Raw genomic sequence first — 22,178 nt, forward strand, 5'->3', positions numbered from 1 at the left:
CTATTGATATAAGTGATATTTATACACTGAATAAAACTGTGAATTTGTTGTAAGTGTGATCATTATAAACATGTTTTACTTACATATAAACTGCAAGAACAAAATACAAGGACTTAGACACATCACTTTTTAACAAGGAAAATGAATATTTGACACATCATCATATGAAAATAACAATTACTAATAGTAACTGCTTGGAGTTTTATTTGAATGACTTTTACAAAACAAATATAACTCAACAGTATCATATTTCAAAATAAATATATATTTCAGTTTCATATAAATAAAATGTATTTAGTCTATTTTGTCCTATCATCTTGGAACAACTTTCCATATGCAACTCCAGTTTTTATTATAATATACACATTACAGATTAAACCCCATAATCTAAATTTCAATTAGGAATATCTACTGTATAATTGTTCAATTTCGCAGGTGTAAAATTTCCAGATTGATTGTTTTGAACTTATTTGTGGGGATTTATTTTCACGAATTATCTTTCTAGCCCTTTAAAGCCCCATTCTTACGAAAGACTATCATACAGGAAATCATAATTTTGATCATTTCATGAGATATTAATTTTCATGAATTAAGATGGATTCACGAATTCAGGAAATTAAAACCCCACAAATATTAGCAACTATTATACAGTAATCACATGATCAAGAATTTATCACATAATCATTTTTTTTTCTGTATTCTAACATGCTATCATTAATAACACTGTACATAAGATTTTAATGATCAAGGACTTATGCCGGCTAGCTGTATAAAAACTTCAATTTCAAAATCTATTATATTTTTATAATATTTTCTTTTATCAATAGCATACTATAAGACATTTTGTCAAAAATTACATTCAGATCATAAGCATCACGAGTATGTCTGTGGGCTTCAACAGATATATGTATAAATTTATTTTACATATGTGAACCAGAAAATGGTGAGGATTTTGATGAAACATCATGATAATTGTTAGTAACAGTTAACTGTTTCCTTTTCAGTTTCCTTGGTATCGGGAGACAAAACATATATTGAGAGTCTATTTTCTCTGATAAGCATTTCTTCTAGATATGCTTAAAAAGTTTAGATATGCTTAAAAAGTTCAGAGAGCCTAGAAAGACATTAGGCAATCAAAGTGTATCTCCAGGTCCAGGGCAATATGCATCAAGTTATTGTACAACTCACTTCATGAAAATTATTCCACTTGCCATTCCTTAAAAAAGTCATTCCCTTTATTATCTACTACAATAAAGGCTGGGAAATTCTCAACTTCAACCTTCCATATGGCTTCCATACCTGCAACACATGGAATAAAAAAGAAATTCATAATTTCGAATTAAACCCCTAATAAATACTGTAACAATATAATTCATAATAACATTAATGAAATGTTTATGCTTACAAAAAAATCATGGTTATAATGTAATAATTAATGTAGTATTTTTCATTCCTTGTTAAGGTTCCTATAAAATGTTTCCAACACATGTAAATTAGCTATACTTATAATAAAGTAATTTCATTGGTCTCCAGAGTTTTTTATAACCATGTTTTACTGAAGTCTGAAAAGATCAAACCCAATGAAGGTTTTTGGCCCCTATTTGGTATGTTTTCACTTTATAGAAGAATTCATCATACATGTACTTGGAAACTGGTTATACATTTAGAGGATATTTTATATAGATCTATTAAAACTTAGAAGGCAGAAAAGGATTACCAATATTCATTTGTTTATCTAAGTCAGTTTATTAGGAGATGAGGCTAATGAGAGAGACAGATAAATCTAATAATAAGTCTATATATTACCTAGTTCTGGGTACTCTAAGACTTCCACGCTTTTAATGCAGTTCTCAGCCAAGATTGCTGCTGGCCCGCCAATGGAGCCAAGATAGAATCCACCATGCTTTTTACAGGCCTTTGTCACCTAGGAAACAAGAAATTCAAACGTAAAATGTCAGACTCAGGTGCAGTATCTTCTCAAAATGGAAAAATAACCCACTTAAATATTACAACTGTTTTTACATGTTTCTTTCTCAATGATGAAGAAAGCTGGTTGCCATTTTACGACTATGATTTTTCATTAATACACATTATCCCATAATGCAAAGTTTATTGCATACCTGGGGGTAATACATGGCTTTCATCTTGAAGCAAGTACCTAATGGTAATTGTAGTCTTAGAGAAATTGTTTATCATTTTCTGAAGTAAATTTTATATCTTAACCTCATTTAAATGATAGTTGATATGTAATACAAACAGTAATGATTAGACCTACCTCACGACTCCTATTGCCTTTAGCCAACATGACCATACTGCCCCCAGCTGCCTGGAACTGGTCCACATACGAGTCCATCCTTCCTGCTGTTGTTGGCCCGAATGATCCACTAGCATAGCCCTGTATACCAAGTTGTTTGACAATTTATCCACCAAGAATTTACAAGTACCAATGCATCATATTATTTCAAAATTGCCAATTTCACTCTTGCCATACGATGCAATAACATGACTTCACTGACTTACACACAGAGCTTGTACAAAATCTTTTCTACTGTATAAACAAGGTTACTTTTGTGTGTGATTAAATTAAGAGTATTTTTCGAACTGTTAGAAATCACACAAATTGATCATCACAAAATACATGAAACAAACGCGTCTAAATCACAAAATTAAATCGCAGTGAAAGAGTTGTTAGGCAGGAAAACGTGAAAAATAGTCGCTAAGAAAAAGTAATTGCTTAACAGTCAATCATACAGGCAAATTAACTTTTTGATACAGGGAAATTGGAAACAAAGAGGACTTATCAATCCTATGTGACAACTAAAGTTGACCTTGAAATTTCAAATCAGATTCTATATTCATGTGACCTATGAAATACAACGCTGCCTATGTCCCTACCTCCGGGGTCTTGGCTGGTCCAGCGTAATAGACTGGATGGTCCTTGATGTACTGAGGTAGTCCGTCACCACTGTCTAGGCGCTCCTTCAGTTTGGCGTGTGCAATATCTCTAGCCACAATCAGTGTTCCAGATAGATTGAGACGAGTCCTGATCGGGAACTCGTTCAACTGTGACAACATCTTCTCCATAGGTTGGTTCATGTTTACCTGAAATGTTTTTTGTTTACGTAATGTTTCACTTTAATCGTTTTACGACTGTCATATTCATCACATATTGTCATAAATAATTTTATTCATTTTATTTACTAAATGGGGGAAAAACACCTTCACAGGATCTGCAAAACTGACAAACTGATAAGCAAAAAAAATTGAAAAGTGTATTATTGATTAAAAAATTAGAACTATCTATAAGATAAAAATGCCCCACCTCAATTTGAGCTTTAAACAGGACACTACGGGGATTCAATAGGACAAACATGGGTTACAATATTCTCCCCTTCCCCCGTTTCTTGGCTAGACCATAAAAATGTGCCTACATCAATGACAGTTTCACTGAGGTCCTTCTCCTCAATCTGAGGGAGGTACTTTGAAGGGTTGGTCTCCAGCTGTTCCAGAAATACTCCTTCCTCTGTGATTTTACCAACAATCTGTTTAGAAAAAAATAATAATATACCAATAGTGGTATCAATTAAGACAGACAAAGGTTTCGTAGAGTAAGTATCTTCTTTCTTCAATGACAAATGCCATACTAATATATCTAGATAAAACTTCAACAATAAGATACACTTTAAACATACTTATTTTGGCATAATCAAATTTCAGTGAAAAATCAATTTTGAACAAGCAAGCACAATGATAAATTACAGCCATTTCAACCACTGTTTTATAAAGTACTGGACTTAAAGAAAATCCAGTAAACTAAAACCATCTCAAAGTAAAATGTATAAGGAGAGTATTAATATAATCTTGACCTGTCTATCTGCAGAACAAGAGACACCAAGTCCAACAGGACACGAGGCACCGTGGCGAGGAAGGCGGATAACCCTTACATCGTGGCAGAAATACTTCCCACCAAACTGGGCTCCAATACCAAGGCGCTGCGTTAGTTTATGGATCTCCTGCTCCAATTCCAAGTCCCGAAATCCTCGCCCATGTTCATTTCCTGTTTCCAATAAGAAAATATATTTACATGTATATACCATCCTTTCAAAGCTTGCTATTTTTTGGTACATGTGAAGATACATATTAATTAGTACAATTAAGATTTTAGTGATTTTCTTTGATTCATTGTTAACGCTCAACTTGAATGCCCATAACTCCATATAAAACAGGGCAGATGAAGCAAGTTGTAGACCTATACAAAATCACACCATAGGGTTACTCACCTGACGTGGGTAGAGTGTCAAGGTATTTTGTGGAGGCCAGTTTGACCGTCTTCAGGTTGTACTCGGCTGATGTACCACCAATAACTAGAGCCAGGTGATAGGGCGGACAAGCTGCTGTACCTAAAGTCTAATTGAATAGTAAATTCTACGTCAACATGATTCTATAACACCAGGTACAGGAAAGTTGAAAGAGAGAAATAATTCTATTCTTAAGAAATCTGTAAAGAAAACTGATCGATAAATTTAAACAAACACAACTCATATGATCCTAAAAATTAAATTGTCAAGGTCATCAGTTCATTTTTTGTTTGGATTATTTGTGCTTTGTGTCCTACTAATTAACTGCCTAGACTACTTAAGGATATGTTGCAGTTTATGAGGTGAACAAAAGCCTGAACTCTCGGAGTAAAACCATCAAACTACAAAATGTAGGCAAGTGCCTGACAATTATACCAAATGCGGGATTAATACTCAAATAACTCAAAGATGGAGGCAGCAAATTGTAATGTATGGGACATGTTAACCACTTGGCAACAGTAGCCCTTGTTCAAACCAATTTCAATCTTCATTATTTTATAACCAAAAAAACTTGTTATTGTATAATTACCTTGACTTTTTCGTTGACAAAGCTGAGCAGTTTTTCTGGGTTGAGGAGGGCTTTGGTTTGCTGATAGAGAAAGGTTTTGTTGGCTGAGCCGCCTCCCTTGGCCAGAAATAGGAAGTCATACTGCTGTGAATCTGTGGCATAGATCTCTATCTGGGCGGGGAGGTTTGTACCTGTATTAGCCTCCTTATACATATCCAGTGGTGCCACCTAGTAACACATCAAAGGGGAGATAATCAACTTTCGATACACTGCATGACATTCAAATTTTGCTATGTATTATGCTATCCCTTGTAGGCTCTAAAATAATTGAATAGTAGTCTGGATTGGCAGCAAAACAAACCCTCTTAATGAAAGACTAAGCAGTAAAATTAATTAAGTCCATTGCTTTAATGTCTAGTATTATTCTGCAAAATGTTTTCATATTCTAAATTGAAAAATCCAAAGATTCATTTCTTTGAATTTTCAAATGTTATAGACTTTTTAAAAACAAATTATTCAACAATGCCTACTGTCTTTTCAGTTTTTTCTTAACAATATCAATATATAACACCCTTTTATGGTCTATCAATCAGAATTTTGGCCATTCATGTATATAATGACTTCATCCTCAAAATTTCAGCCCTGTAAATGTTCCAGCTTTTCAAATATACACCTATTCAGCTTCGGTCAGATAGTTACCTGTGAGTATCTGAGGTTTCTGTTTAGATAGGTATTGTAGACACCTTTAGATATCGCCTCAGCATCGCCACCCTCAGTCCACACATACTGACCCTTCTTGCCTGAAACATACCCATGTTATCAGATAGTATGTGGGAAAAAAAGATCTGATAGGTCAGTCAGTCATGGTTATAAGTACAATATTTTGTAAACACATCCTGTCCGGGTATACATGCACACTGGTGATGGCTCCAATATATGAATCAACATTTAAATCAAAATAATTTTTCTCCATGAACAACAATTTTTTATAACTTAATGATTTAGCAAAAGCTCCAATGAAGTTAGATACTTTGTAAAAGGAAAAGGATGAAAATGATATCTTAAACTGAAAATGGTTACGTTCATTTTGATCATCATTCTGTTAAAAGGTCATACATTATAAGGACATAAGAGGTTTAGAATGTTGCAGGAAACTAAAATGAGTTTACCATATATAATTTTCTGCAAGAATATGCCACATCCACTTCAAGATGCTCCATCGCCGACATAGCATAAATGATACTCATCATTTGAGCAATAATTGGTGTTTAACCGTGTATATATATGTCTAATTAACACAAAAAGTAATTTAAAATAATTCATTTTGCTTTCGGTGCATGTGCATTCAGTACTGTATTCAATATAAGACATGGTGCCACAGAATTTTTTTGGGATGTAATTGAGTTTTTTAAAAAATATTTTTATCTTTAAATAAAATTTGAAGCTCAAACTTTTCGAGGGTGGTGATGGTGTTAAGTAAGTAACATTTATTTCCAAAGAAAAATACTAAATCATCTGCTCCAGTTTTTGATAGTGAAAAATTACTGTTTTCAGCGGTGGAGCACCTTTAATTAACCCAATTGTTTCAATCAACTGATACAATCACAACACATATTATACAACCATGAAGTGACTAACGTACCCATACAGATGGCAGTGCCGGTGTCCTGACATCCGGGGAGAATCATATTAGCAGCTATACTGGCGTTTTTCAGTAATTCTAAAGCCACAAATCTATCGTTGTTGGAAGCTTCAGGGTCACTGAGAATGTTTGATAATTGCTTAAAACAAAAATTAAAAAAAAAAATGGGTGTAAAATTTGTACAAGATTTATTTTCAAATAATAAGAGTAATGTTGATTCTGTCTCTGACACTATTAGTATGATAAAACAATGATTATACTAAGTAATTGTGTAATACACACTAGTTATTGTTTAAATGTCGGACATAAGAATCTTTACATACCACAGAGCCACTTATATGTTTATGGGAGATAGTTAGCAAGTCATATTGCAATAGTCGCATAAATTTGATCTGCAGAATATTGAAAAATAATCATATATTTATACCTTTAATAGCCAAATTGTAAAAAAAATTACACTGCTAGAATTTATCAAAATTGAAAAAAGCATGCCTTGTGATCAATAAACCAGCTAAAGATATTAAAAATTATCTTTTCTAACACAAAGAAATTTGTCAGAATTACCAGAGTTCATTCCCTTTGTTTACAATCTGTCAATAATGTCAGCATACTAGCAGAGTCAGAGTGTAAAGGAAGGGAAGTAACTCTGTATCCTCTGTAATATGTCATGATAGAAATGGGAGCAGTATACCTGTAAGTGACCAGGACGAAGTAAATGTGCGATGTCTACCATGGCCTGTTCAGCTATCAATGTCAAAGCTTCAGGCTGGACATGTAACATTTTCTTGCCTTTAACTTCAAATGTAGATACGTAATCATCTAGAGTGTAAAAACCAAAAGTTGATTAAATGTTTTAGCAACTAAAAATATACCAAATGATCATTAACGGCCATCATCCTTGTTTGCCTAGGTGTTACAATCACATACACTCTCTTCAAAGAGTAACCCCTGGAGATTGAGAATGCAATGACTCTATTGTAGAGACTTTAATTTTGTCTAATTGCACATCATCCTCTGAACCATTTATTATTATAATTGTGGTGCAACATTTAAAAATTAGCCACATTAAAACAAGAACCAACATTGATACTTATAATTCACATACGTAATCATATCAAATTATCAATATACAGTACTTGTATGTCCAGAAGTATTTTTTTGTGATCATCAGATTAAAGATTTAACTAATTAGCTCATTTTTTGTTATTAAAGAGGAACTTATTAAATCAAAAGAAATAGCAATTAGCAATTTTCAATTGACTGAAACTATGGTGAATGCTTAATGTCAGATCAGAGGTTAAGAATACTTTCTGCAAAATCTTGATTAATTAAACAGAAAGATGTACATGTTTATCATAAGAAGGTGACACATCTTCTAAATATGTAAAAGAAAAATAATCAAAGATAGTATATGTAACATGTACATGTATATTGATTAAGTAGAATGATAGGAACATGATAATATTATCAAGAATTTTCTATAAAGAAGGTGGATTTGTGCCTGTTAGTTTTTTCCAGTTGATGTCTGGCTCTTTTTCAAACTGTAGCATGTCTTGATAGACAAATGGTTTGACTGCTGCTGCTTGAGATGCCTTTCCACGGACAAAATTTCGGAAACCATTTCTGCAGGCACAGTGCAGTAACCTGCCTCGTGACCCCATCATCTGTCTGCAGAAAGAAAGAACATGTATCATTTAAAATTTTGGCCCAGAGGATCTAAAAATCACCTGAATATAATTAAATTTTTAGTTTGGTATACAATGTATATTTTTTTGTATCCCTTCCCTTCCCAAATTAGTGCTTTGTAAGGTTATTTATTGGATGGACATTCCATAATTATTTCAAGATAACTTTCAATCGCAGTTGTAATTCTGTGGATTTTTTATTTTTTATTTTTCTTATTGTAATGTACTATGTAATTTTATATATAACTCAATCAGCATCCCTTAAATTAATCCTAGTGAGAGAAATTCTGAAGTATAGGGTGAGGACAAGAGTGAAAGACCATAAAACGTCCATTTCATGATTTGGTTGGCAGTCATTGCCTTCAGAAGATTAGATATTGCAACGTGTTGCATCCAGTTAATTTAATTTCAATTATATTACATTGTATGACAACGACAACCCAGGTTCGGGTATCTCCTGTTAAGCATTAATACTTCAAACACTTGAAACAGTGTAGTAGGAGCACAAAATCACTTGGTCAGGCAAGGAATCAAACCCGTGACGCTACAAACACAAGTCAAATGCTTTTGGCTCTTTTGATTGCACTAAAAATGCACATACAATGTACCTATAGTACCTGCTCCCCGGGAATCAACCTGATCCAGTACCGTTACATGACACACTTTTGTAAAACTCTCGCCACCTATGCAATCATAGATTCTCTTCCAATAACATATAAACTGTGTGTGTAAGAGACTGTGTTTCATACCTCAATCATTTCTACATATGTCACTACGTGCATGTATATTGACAGTTTAAGGCACTTTGCCAATAGAGTAATGAGTGCTCACATGAATTTTAGTCTAGCCAGTGAATTCAATTTTTCAATATTTTTTACATTCTTTGCTACTTGTAAGGAAATTATCAGCGGTGTGTCGGAGAAGGCCAACAGCTGATTTCTGAGTAAGTCAGTTTAGCCAACTTCTCCACGATTCCTTGATTGATTAGGAAGCAACCGCATAACTTATCTAAACAATGTTATTACTTCTCTGGTCATTAAACACGATACCAATATGTTGGTAACTTTTAACAAGCAAAATAAACCTCATTTATCACTTACAAATCTCTAGCAGACAACCTTTCTCAGGTCACGATTTCAAAGCGTCTCTCTCACAATGATGTGTAGTTAAACATTCGTGTTACCCAGATCCAGATAAGGAAACCGAAAGTAGAAAGTTCCGGACTTTTGTAAAAACTACAAAATACCTTAGTGGTCACTCCGCATGCCCTATTGTTGACTTGCTACATCTCAGGATATGACTTAAGAATACACATGCATTGACAACATGGCCGATGGGGGCATAGAAGATCGAGGGGAACAGCAAGTCGGGCCTGACACCGCCCCGATAACTTTCAAAGATGTGATCCCAGGCTTGGAAGATGCACGCCTTCCTGATGCACCATTTGGTCTGGGCAAGGTAACTAGGTCTAACATGAGAGACGACTGGTCAGCCTTTTTTTATCTGACATTATTTTGCTGACTGTCACGACGTAATGTTTCCCGCATATATGGAATAGTCCTGCATTTGAGTAACATGGATAATTTTGTTACGCAAATGCAGGATTCTGTGAAATTAAATGGATAAAGTTGTTTTAATAAATTGTACCAAAAAAGGACGCCATCATTTTCAGATAACCATTTAACTGATTACAGACTCTTACGTTTTTGAATTCTATCATCTCACTTTGTCATAAAGTGACAATTTAGGCGCTCCCCATATAATACTGAAACAGTGTATTAGCAGTCAGGGAAATTTAATACAAATGTCATGGTTGATTGAGTTTTACTTGTATTCTATTTTTAGCCTCAGTATGCGGGGATACCTACATATATGGGAGTGTCCCCAACCTGTTCGAAAATGTCTCTTTGTGCTATACATTGTACCTCTAAAATTGTTGGAGTAACGTTTGCTATGATGCCATTGATCAATATAATTTATCCATCTTTATGATATTTTGTTGATAGAGGAGGATTATTCATCCTAGATATTCAAGGGTTACTATCACTTTTATTATCTACCCATGGAATATGTCATAGCAAAATTGAAGGCAGTTCAGGTCAGAAAAAAATTGACCAGTTAAATTACAGGCCTGCAGAGACAGAGAAGATTTACAGAGAGCAACTCTCAACTTCAAAGCAATACTTCAACTCTTTTGATGCACATCAAAAGTACCTGCTCTTCATGATCAAATGACATACACTAACCTTCAGTTGTGCTATGACATGGAGGGATAAGGCATATATTTATTGGAATATCAAGGATGGATAAGACTGTGTTGACTGTTGGCTTTAAACATTTTCAGTTGACTTATCATGTATAATAATTTATGTATTTTTCAGAGAAGAACGTTGGGGGATCTGCAGAAGAAGGAATATGTGTTTATTGTACTGGCTGGTCTATGTCTCTTTGCTACACTTGTACTTACTATCTGGAAACTAAGTATTTTACCGAAGAGCTCCAATGATTTCTCCTTTGCACTTGTGTTGCTTTTAAGTACAGGTAAATTGACGAGACAAATCACCTCGATGTACAGGTAATATTACAGAGTTATCTGCACTTGCCGGTAGGTATTGATTGTGACACGTGTGTTTGTGAGCGTAACATTATAACTCTATGAGAAAATGACGTAAATTGCACGCAGAAAATAATGATGTCATAACGGATACCTAGTTGCAAGGGAGGTAACTCTGTGATATGCAAAGATGGAATAATCTGAAAGAAGGACCCCTCCTTATCCCACACAGACCATTTGCCTACTCCTTAAACTGTGAAGTTAACTGAGAAGATATTGTTTCTGATGATTCTCAATAACATGTTCCAATAACCTAAAATACATGTACAAATTGTGCTTACGGTTTTCTCTATCTTGTTTTTTTTTTTTTTAAACCAAGTTAAAATCAATGATAACCTCATAATTTACATTTTAATTTAAACCATTAACTATATTCCTGTTTCAGTGTTTTGTTTGTGGTACCTGATTGAAGGCATTATGTTGGAGAGGCCGTATGAAATCCTTGTTCTCTCCATCTCCACTGTGGTTGTCTGGCTGTACATCATCCTCAACTTTTCTCTGGGGAAAAGGGACACAGTTAAAATGGTGGGTTGTCAGTTTTTAACATTTAAAAAAAAAATGAAATTTCATGCTTTAATTGTATCAAGACTTTCCAATCATGTTGAAAACTTTACAGTACAAAACTTATTGGAAGCTTTAACATTTATTAAAGTAAGCTGTGTAATTTAAATACGTATTATGTCTTTCCTGTCATATTTAATTATTCAGTAATGAGGCTCTGTTCAGTAATAAGCCCCTCTTATTGAAGGCTTATTTAGCTAGAACCAAGTAGGACCCTCCTTATTGTATATCAAATTCAACAGACATTTTAATTATGGACATATTGAAAATATTTTATAGTGTGTCTTTTCTCTGATAAAATTTAAAGTTTACATCACTTTTGGTTTTCAGGTCAGACTCATCATAACGTCTCTGCTCAGCCCCTTTATGATTGTGTTAGGGATCCTGATAGCCAAACACTATTTTGATTCTGGACGTCTCATTTTCCGGACTGTGGGAGCTCAGACTTTAATGCAGAGAATGTGTTGGACCATGTTTGGATACTTTGGAATGTTAAAGTTTGATCTACAGCTTAGTGTAAGTACATTTTTGTGGGTAGGTATTGAATGATGATGATCAAACTTTAGGAATTATATGATTCTTTCTAAAATTCTCCTGTGGCTCAGTGTACAAAACATGTTTATTGGCTCAGTTGGAAGAGCTCTGCATTTTCATTCTGAGGACCCCAGAGGTTTGATTCTTGGTTGAGGCACTCAACAGACATGGTTATTTTTCTCTGTTCTTCATATTATTTGTAGATAAATGAAAAAAAAAACATCTACAAAATCTAAATATGGATTTGACAGAACGATTATCAGTTTGGTCATGGCATTTGTACAGTCTTTTTAATGTACAGGAAGTGTCAGTATTCTAATTAAGAATGGCATTGTTATCATTAAAATTTTGCTGATTTACTTTTTTTCAGCTGTCCATGGTGATCCTGATCTTGACCAATGGTCAGACATTACATACCCTGGAGTTGGTCATCATTATCTTCGGTTCTATCATTGTCCTGGGATGCGCTCTGATTGGATATTTAGGGGTAAGATATATACTTTTATTCATCATCTGTATGTAGGAATTTACTGTTGGTACTAACCGTATCATCTCCCTCGTCAATAAGGCAATAGCTTGCTAATATAGATAATAAACTCATTCACCCCTTAAGTTCTATTATCTTTTGACTAAAATAGTCGAAATGTGTCTTGGGGGGAGTAAGGAGTTATTTAAGGAATAGATTTTTATTTTGTTGAGGTTATAATGATAATGGAGCACGTATAAATTATGTAACCCCGGCGAAGCTGGGTTACATAAAATTTACACAGGCTCCATTATCATTAGAACCTCATTAAAATAAAAATCTCTTTCATATATTTACAGTTTTTCATGTAAATGAAAATTATTTATTCTCGCGACAGTTGCATATTTTTTAATAAAATACCCATTTTTTTTCTCTATTGTCATCGTCAACGAATTCGATTTAACAGCTGATTGGAATCGGGTCATTCATATGTTCCCACAAAAAGTGTGGTCATGACCCGACGTTGCTACGCCAGCGACTATTCCCGTAACAATAGAATCGCCGCACGTGTTATACTACCATTATGCACTGATAATGATAATACTAGTAAGCATGGTTATTGAGTCCATGTCAGTGCAAACTGTAAATATTTCCTATTGTAAGACATTTTACCTGTTTGTATCACATTTTACCAGTCTTTAATATAAGACAAATTGTAAATATCGCGTTCATTTACTGTGGATCATAAATAGATATCCTTAAGGGAAGGGGAACATAGTTTGTTTACAATTTGGCTCTATCCCCTGGGGGCAGGAGGGGCGGGGCAAAATAGGGGAAATAGAGGTAAAGCCTTTAAATCGCTACTATTCATAGAGTTCTGCATGGAATTTAACCAGAGTTTGGCTCTGACCCCTTGGAGCCGAAAGAATGGGTCCCAATAGGGAAATTAGAGGTAAATTGTTAAGTTCCTTCAGAAAAGAAACAATGGTCTTGTATTCAGAACATTAATACTTGGCATAACAATAACCAGGTGAGCAATACAGGCCCTCTGGGCCTCTTGTTGAATCTAAGCTGGCAACAGTATTTGACCAGCTCAATTTGTGTTTTGTAGGTGCGTCATGAAAACAAGATTTTATCAATCATATACTCAGTGTCCCTCATCATTCAGCCAAGCTATGTGATCTACAAAATTGTGGAGGTATTTAGGGAACATCTAGGCATATATTATTTTTTATCTGTTTGTATTTTATCATTTCTACCTGTTATTATCTTGGGTTAACTGGAAAAAAACCAACTTAGTTGTTAAATAGTTTGCTCTTAAGCTAAAAACTTACAATTTGTTGTTCTTAATAGTCCAGATATCCAGAAATCTGATATTGAGTCAATGACTCCATGGCATTCTAGGGCAAGCAACGCTAGCTAACAAATTTATTATGTTTATACATATGTATGATATGGAAAAAACAGAATGGCTAGATTATATAATGGAGATGGATTTACAATGTATATCCAAATTGAAATGATACCAATTACATCTGTTTTCAGTCTATTTTGAAGTTCAGCCCATCTACAGATAACCTGGCTGTACCTACCATTGTCTGTGGAGCTCTCTCATTGGTAGTCAGAGTTGTCATGGTTACATACTTTGTACAGTCATGGCTGAACTATGGAAAAGGCTTGAAAGAGAAAGGTATTGTAAATTATTATGAAAAAAATAATTTTTGTATACATCTTTAATTAATAATAATAAACAGGAGAAATTTACCCACAAAGTAAATACAACATGGTAAAAATTAAGGTAGTTTCAACTTTCAATATACAGTGTATATTATGGATATTTCATAAGTTTAGCGTAGTGCATTTGAAAATCCAGATTCCAGGTTAAATCCAATGTGGATGCTATGATTTCAATGTTAGTTTATCATGCTCTCAGTAACAAAATTGTGATGTCAATGGATGTATTGTAAGGAGAATGAAGATGTAATATCAATTTTAGTTTTAAAAATTTATTTATATATAATATAGCATGGTTTTCACTCTGTATACTACCTGTTTTATCATTAAATTCAATTCATATTTTAGAATCAAGTTTTCTATCTTGACCGATGAAAGATGCATTATCCCTTTCTTCAAATACCTTCTTGATTCAATTATCAATTCTAGTTAGTTTAGCTGTATTAGGTTTTATAGATGCCAAATTGACTACAAGTACTAAGTTAGTAACATAGGCCTTCATATATTCTTTAAACCCTCTGGTTTTAGAGATGTTGGGCTCTGGTAGTTGACTTGTTATTTATAATTGATACTTTTGCTTTCTCACAAGCCTATCTTAGGTTCTCAAGTTTTAAAGCCAACCTGGGGTAGTTGATAGGTACTAACCATAGGTCTGATGGTTGTTCTCTGGGTACTCAGACTTCTCCAGCTATATATCCTGATGTCCTGAAATGACCTTGGCTGAGATAGGAGGTCAAATAAAATGAAACTGAACCTTTACCTATCTGTTGTGGAGAATCAAATGTGAAGACAAAATGAAATTATATTGCCACAAAAATAATATTACCACTAAAATTATATTAAACTAGAATGAGAAGTTCTTATTCATATGGAAATAATGTCATATTAATCAACATGCAGGCTGTGTGTTTGTTTATAAATATAACTTATGCCTGCTATTCATATTTGCAAGTGACTGTCTTCATTTAGCATGCAAAAATGAATATATCATGAAAGACATGGGATTAACAGTATAATGCTATACAGCACTTTATATACATTTAAGCAAAGATATATTTGATTGGATATACTAACACCAGTCTATAATTCACCTTTTCTGATAGTATATTATTGCCATGGTTACCTGTTACTGGAAAAACATCATTAAGAAACAACAAAATTACACACAGGTGATGTTATCTTTTGCACAATTCAAGGGTAAAAGTTTTTTGGTATTGCATTGAAGTTATCTCCCCTTGAGGGTCCAGGCATTGATTGTTAAATATTTCTCTCATACCGACTGGTGTAATATTGACTGCTTTGTCTCATGCAATACACTCATGTTGTCTAAGGCTGTATTACAACTACCCATGCAATACAGCCATGTGACATGGCATCAACAAATTTTCTATTTCCACAGTAAAAATTTTTTACATTTTTTTTTTCAGAATCTATGCTTGCTTTACTATAAAAATGCACACAAATGAATTTACGTTGAAAATATCAAACAAATTTCATGTATGGAGAATTGACTGACAGTCACTTTTGTTTTTAAACTTCAAAACAGTAGGATATCATACACAATATTATGTAGTTGTAAAATTGCAATAAAATGTTGAGGTATGAGAGAAAAAGCCTCTGTTCTTTACATCATTTTGTGATCCTGAGGGTTGAATATCCCTATCATTCTTCATATTCACATATGAAAGAGTCTTTGTGTGAAAATCATTTTTTTTTCTTATACATAGTAAACATAACCTATGACGATTCATGAATATGGGATTTCAGACACATAATCTAATATCTAACCTTTGAGGCTATGTCCGCGGTGGCCGAGTGGTTAAGATGTCTCGTCATATTACCACAAGCCCTCCACCTCTGGGTCGGGAGTTCGAATCCAATGTGAGGCAGTTGCCAGGTACTGACCGCTGGTCCATGGTTTTTCTGCGGGTACTCCGGCTTTCCTTCACCAACAAACCTGACACATATTTCATGGCCCTGGCTGTTAAAAGGACATTAAACTAATAAAACTCTAAAACCTTGTGACTATGAGAGTGAGTGTCGGTATCTGTGCATCGTACAGTAGTTATAAGCAACGTGGAGCGTGGACTCTTGGATAATTAGTGACATCTCTTTTAGTTTGTACCTCAGACCTCAGCATGTTACATAACAATCAATACCTACCTGCAATCACAGATAACTTCAATATGTAAAACCAGAGTTGGTGGCCTTGGTAAAGATTGGCATGTGGTAATGGTAGCATTTTGTTCATATTACCCTGGTACATTTGGTATTGGTGGAAAGGTGATGGTGGTACGTTTAGGTATCGTGGTACGTAGATAGTGGTTCTTTTGGTGATATTGGTAATATAATATAATGACAATGTTTCTGTGACTACATTGTATCTGCAACATAAGAATATATTTAGGACAGAAACTTCTCTGTTTCAGTTACCGGTTATTGCATTTGGCTGAACCGCTAATTTTGAGATTTCTTTCTAAAGTTTTCATACATTTATTACAAAAAGGTTTCGTGTTTTGTAATTTACTGTTTTCGACCGTATATAACCTACTTAATACAAGACATACAATAACCTTCTGAACAATTAAAATAAATCAAATGTTAAATTTCATAATGCGGATTGTATAATGTTTCCACCTAACACCCTAATTACAGTGTGTTTAGTCGACTATCTGTGCACCAGGTGCCAAACTGTAATCTTCACTGTCAACACATGTTTGATGTTGTCACCTCATCTTAGGTCATTGACATACCTATTTTCTTCTTATGTTACTATTTGTTTTAAAGAGTCTTTTCATTTTTTGTTTCAGAAAGGTAATGGGATTTCTATTCACTCCACATTTACTATAGCTAATAACATTTTTCATTTTGTTTCTTTCATTGAAACTTTTTATATTTTAGTGTTCGGTGGAAATCCTACAAATGAAGAAGCGAATCAAAACAATGCACATGTTCAAGCTTAGGAAGTGGATGTAGGAGACATTGTCATACAATAGAAAACAGTAGATGTCTCATTAAAGGTGACTTTCCATATTGTTGCCCATTATATGTGTGTCTATATCCACATCAATTCAGCATTTTAAATGCACTATTAATGTATTCAGACAACATCTTGAACTCCCCAATTCCAGACTGGAAAAGATACAACTGATACAAACGGAGGCTATACATATATAGTTATGAAACTTACGACCTTGACAAGGTTATATTTTGGTTATGGTTGTAATACAATGGGAATAATTCACGTACCACGTGTTACCCGATAACATTTGTGCGGTACTAGAATCTCCAATAGTGATGGAACATCAAATTTTATTATCTTTCTGCTGAAACGATGTTAGCGCGGGACGTCATCATACAACATCTTTCCATCACCAATAGAAATAGTCCCTCACAAACGTCATCAGGTATCACATGGTACGTGAAATATTCCCATTTTTATACAAAGTCAATACACAATACTCATCCAGATCATCTGATGAGAAAATGATTTTCTATTGATATGAATTGTATTAAACTATGACATATTTTTAAAGATGCTCCACCGCCGACAGAGCATAAATGGTGTTCAGGATTTGAACAATAACTGGTGTTTAATCATGTAAAAAAAAAATTTGGGATGCAATTAATTATTTTTCATATTTTTAACTTAAAATAAAATCAGAAGCTCAAACTTTTCAATGGTGGTAATGGTGTAAAGTAATTAACTTTTGTAACTGAAGAAAAATACTAAATCGCCAGCTCCTGTTTTTGATTGTGAAAAAATACCATTTGTCAGCGGTGGAGCATCTTTAAAATCAAATATCACAATAAAAAAACAAGATTTTTAAATGTTTTCCTTTTCAACAGAAGCCATGCTTCATGATGTATTCTGATTCAATTCTAATATGGTTGATGCACTAATGTAAAATAAGAAATATAATTTTTAATTCAGTGAATTCAGACAATTTCTGTCAGCTATGTTGTTGTTAAATAAAGACAGATTTTTAATATGTATATGATGGTATTGGAAGCTTTACTAGTAAATGATATTTTGTTTAATACTTGTAGTTGCAAGGCATTTTTCCTATATGTCAATAATTATTGTATAACATACATTCATGTATCCACCGTGTTGTTTATATAAAAATTTAAGTAATTCATAGAATTAACAAAAATGTTTTTCAAAATGAACTTATAACCATTCCTATCTATATTAATGTGCATGGACTTGTTTGTCTTCAAGTTTTATGCAAAATTTAATTTCATACATTGTAAACATCAGTGTTTATCAGAGCATTGCTTAGCAATTGTTGATTTTATACACAACTTGATATTAATTCTATTTTTTTTTTATGTATTCTCAAGACTTTATACACGATGCTTAAATCCATACCATGCATTTATCATTTATGATTTTCAAAAGATTTTTTATCATTGTCATCATAAGGCCAAAAAAATGTACAATGTTTCAAGAATATTTGTATACCAGGGTAATGCTTATATCCATTGCCATGACTTTATTGTTCATGACTAAAATATGACAAAATATGTGCTATGTTTTACCTGCAAACTTGCTATTTTATTGCATATATTTTTAAAAGTATATTGTTTTAAAAACAGTTGAAAGGTTTCAACTTTGATTTCTGGAATTGCTTAAGATAAAGTGAAACCACTATAATGAGGAATAGAAGACTTCTAGCCTACCTAAAGCCTGAAAAATGGTACTTTTAATGTAATAACTTAACCCTCTCCTCTTCCTGACATTCCAAAAAAATAATACAGATAATAAGAAATAACCACTCATTTCCTATCAACCTACTCTATGAAACCAGAAATATACATAAAAGGCTTTGGTCTAGGTATAGCTGGTATTTTTTTTTTCAAAACGGACATTTCACATGGTTACTGAATGAATTTAAAGTTTCTGGAAACACAAAATCCCAAAAAAAAAGAACAATGTAAATTTAATATGATTTAGGGCATTTTTATGGAAATTAAAAGTGATTATTAAGATATCTAGACAAAAATGGCAAAAAAAAAGAAAAAAAAAGAAGTAGTCTTCATTGCTAAATATTTAGGTACACAAACAGATTAGTTGTCACAGTGTGTGTTCTTTTTTTTCATAATTAATACCTAAAGAAACAGAATCAAGATAAATGGGGGACAGTCCCTAATGTAGTAAAGCGAACTACTGTGAGTAAATAAAACGTGCAGTTTGCATTGGCGTATTCTCTAATTCAGAGACTTTGCCTTTACAGTAGGTAAATATTCCTTAACAAATTGAAAATATCAATTTATTCCTTTAAATACAAAAATAATGTATAAATAAATTCATAGCATTTTATAATGTCAATGCATACTGCTACACATGTACATTAAATGTAACTGCAATTGGGGTTGTTTTTTAACCTGTGCACGCCTCAATAATAATCTTGTATTAGAATATATTTTTTTACCTAACCCTTTCGTGTAAATTATGTATGATGGCTTTTTTAAATATGCATGCTAACAGCTTTAACCCTGTGTTTACCCTTTGGGCTGAAAATTTTCAATGGTATGATATTTGTTTTTCAATCTTTTCTCTTGAACATACTGTATTATCCAAGTTGCATTTTAATTGCATTTTAGAATTGGGATGCCTGTTTGGGTTCTTTACAGACAAAATAACTTCATAAAATACATCACAAAGACAGCCATCCTAAATGATTTTATATGTAGTTGTTGAATGGAAGAAACCAATGTATGCAGCATTCTGATCTTTCAGAGTTACTTCCCTTTGTTTCACTCCATCATTACTGACAGAGAGGATAGAGTTACTTCCCTTTGCTTCACTCAATCATTACTCACAGAGAGGATAGAGTAAATTTCCTTTGTTTCACTCCATCAGTACTGATAGAGTGGATAGACTAGAGTTACTTCCATTTGTTTCACTCCATCCGAACTGACTGGTAGGATAGAGTTTTCCCTTCATTTCAGTATCAGTATTGACAGAGAGATTATAGAGCTAATTCCCTTTGTTTCACTATAACAGTATACAGACACACTGGAACAAAGACTTACACTTCTGTTTTGACCTGTATATAAAGACCCCCCAATGGACAATAGAAGTTGTCTTTAAAGAAAAGTGGTTTTTATACACAGGTCAGTTATAGTATATATGGCCATTTGTGACCCTAAGAAAGTGGTTTTTGTGTCGCCTGCAACGCAAGGGCGACACTTAGGTATCACTATGTCGGTGTAGGCGTCGACATCCGGGAAACGGTTTCTGTGCGATAACTGAAGTATTTATTGTCCGATTTCAACCACATTTGGTATATAGCTTTATATCAATAAGATCTCGGATGAGTTCGATATTGGTCAAAATCCGTCTATATTTGCAAGAGTTACGGGACTTTAAATCGTCAAAACAGAAAAATCCATGGTTTCTGCTCGATAACTTAAATATTTATCGTCCAATTTCAACCAAATTTCATAAATTGTTTTATATCAATGAGATCTTGGATGAGTTGAATAATGGTCGAAATCCGTCAATATTTTCAAGAGTTACGGGACTTTAAAATCATAAAAACAGAAAAATCCATAGTTTCCGCTCAATAACTTAGTTATTTATTGTCCGATTTCAACCAAATTTGGTATGTTGCTTTATATTAATGAGATCTTAGATGGGTTCGATACTGGTCAAAATCTGCCAATATTTGCAAGAGTTACGGGACCTTAAAATAGTTGAAACATGGCTTCCGCTTGAAAACTTTAGTATTTATTGTCCGATTTCAACCAAATTTGGTATATTGCTTTTTATCGATGAGATCTTAGATGGGTTCGATACTTTTCAAAATCCATCAATATTTGCAAGAGATATGGAACTTGATTACTTCACCTAAATTATTAACAATATTTTTAACTGTAAATAACTATTTTTTGTGATGCTGTGCAGGCGACACATCCACTTCCGTGGAATTTTTGTACTGTATAAATCAATGCAGATGTTATTATTTTTTAAATACATTATTATCATACCTGTAGTTAACATTCCATGTATTACCATCTACATCCACCGTACTCCAGGGGTTCCAATCACTTCACCTATGGACTGGTATCTCATAGTAAAACTGAAGGCATATTGAAGAGAAAATCGGAACCAATCAGAGACCAGCAAAAATTTCTTTTGAAGACCACAGAGAGAGCGATGCCCTACTTCAAAGCCACACAGTCAACCATGTTGTACTGTTATACAGATCTTTTGATGTGCATCAAAGGACTAAATTATCTGCTCTGTTTTGTTTCAGTTTTACTATGAGATAGTCCAGGGGTATACAGATTATAAGCGATCGGAACCCATAGAGTATCGAGGATGGACCATTAATTGCTTTCACAGTTGATATAATTTGTTTTTATTTTCAGATATTTTACATGATACACACACATTAAAAATAAAAGAATAAAGTTTATATAAGATACATGAGCGAGAGTGATCATGTTTGGTTTGTCTCTGGCCACAAGACATTAATTAGCTAAAAATGTGAATTGTTATAGGAAATCAAATAAGATTTTTAAGCTTGGATTATTTCTCCCTTCTTTTATTTCCCAAATAATTAAGAAAATATGTTAAGTTTTCACCCATAAAAATTGTATGACATATTCAGTTTTAAAACAGGACTGCTAATTTAACTTTACAACTTTTATATAGCTATATTTGTCGTACCATGGCTGGTCCATCTGTGATGTTTTCTTTTAGTTTCTGGGTCTTGCGAATATTTGCATGATAAATATTATAGAATGTTTACAGAGTATGTCATCCTAAGAACGAGTAGACTGTTTGTAAATCTAAATACATGTATATATACAAGGAGCCTTTAGTTGCAATAAATTTTGTTTCACAATTTGTATTCAATCCTATTCCTTTTTCTTTAAATAATATAAAAAATAAAACAAATGCATTTACATTAGCACTATGTCCACTTATTTTGCCGAGTATTCATATTAAAAGGAAGTCATTTTCTTTGGTCATGTCTCTGGGTCAACTGTCTACAGGAAACCATTTTAAATGCATGACCACTCACTCTATCTTTTTTTTTTATTAGTCTTTATGACACT

The 22,178-nt window shown here is 33.4% G+C and overlaps 2 protein-coding genes across 2 annotated transcripts; one reads left to right on the plus strand and one right to left on the minus strand.

Moving 5' to 3' along the window:
* Positions 1-246: 246 nt before the first annotated feature.
* Positions 247-9,391, minus strand: LOC138318799 (fumarate hydratase class I, aerobic-like). The gene is made up of 13 exons (XM_069261503.1): positions 9,294-9,391; positions 8,010-8,176; positions 7,200-7,327; positions 6,509-6,647; positions 5,566-5,666; positions 4,888-5,094; positions 4,281-4,407; positions 3,867-4,057; positions 3,432-3,542; positions 2,896-3,102; positions 2,276-2,395; positions 1,807-1,924; positions 247-1,299 (listed from the first exon to the last, which is right to left on the minus strand). Exons 2-13 carry the CDS (start codon positions 8,170-8,172, stop codon positions 1,199-1,201), a joined length of 1,713 nt encoding a protein of 570 aa, XP_069117604.1. The 5' UTR covers positions 8,173-8,176; positions 9,294-9,391; the 3' UTR covers positions 247-1,198.
* On the plus strand, positions 9,373-21,968 carry LOC138318804 (uncharacterized). Its single transcript, XM_069261516.1, has 8 exons — positions 9,373-9,651; positions 10,575-10,734; positions 11,193-11,332; positions 11,699-11,884; positions 12,273-12,389; positions 13,480-13,566; positions 13,914-14,058; positions 17,004-21,968. The coding sequence occupies exons 1-8, from the start codon at positions 9,520-9,522 to the stop codon at positions 17,063-17,065; spliced, it is 1,029 nt and encodes a 342-aa protein (XP_069117617.1). The 5' UTR covers positions 9,373-9,519; the 3' UTR covers positions 17,066-21,968.
* The last annotated feature ends 210 nt before the right edge of the window (positions 21,969-22,178 follow it).

The sequence above is a fragment of the Argopecten irradians genome, chromosome 1 (genome assembly GCF_041381155.1).
Source record: "Argopecten irradians isolate NY chromosome 1, Ai_NY, whole genome shotgun sequence".
In the NCBI taxonomy this organism is placed as follows: Eukaryota; Metazoa; Mollusca; class Bivalvia; order Pectinida; family Pectinidae; genus Argopecten; species Argopecten irradians.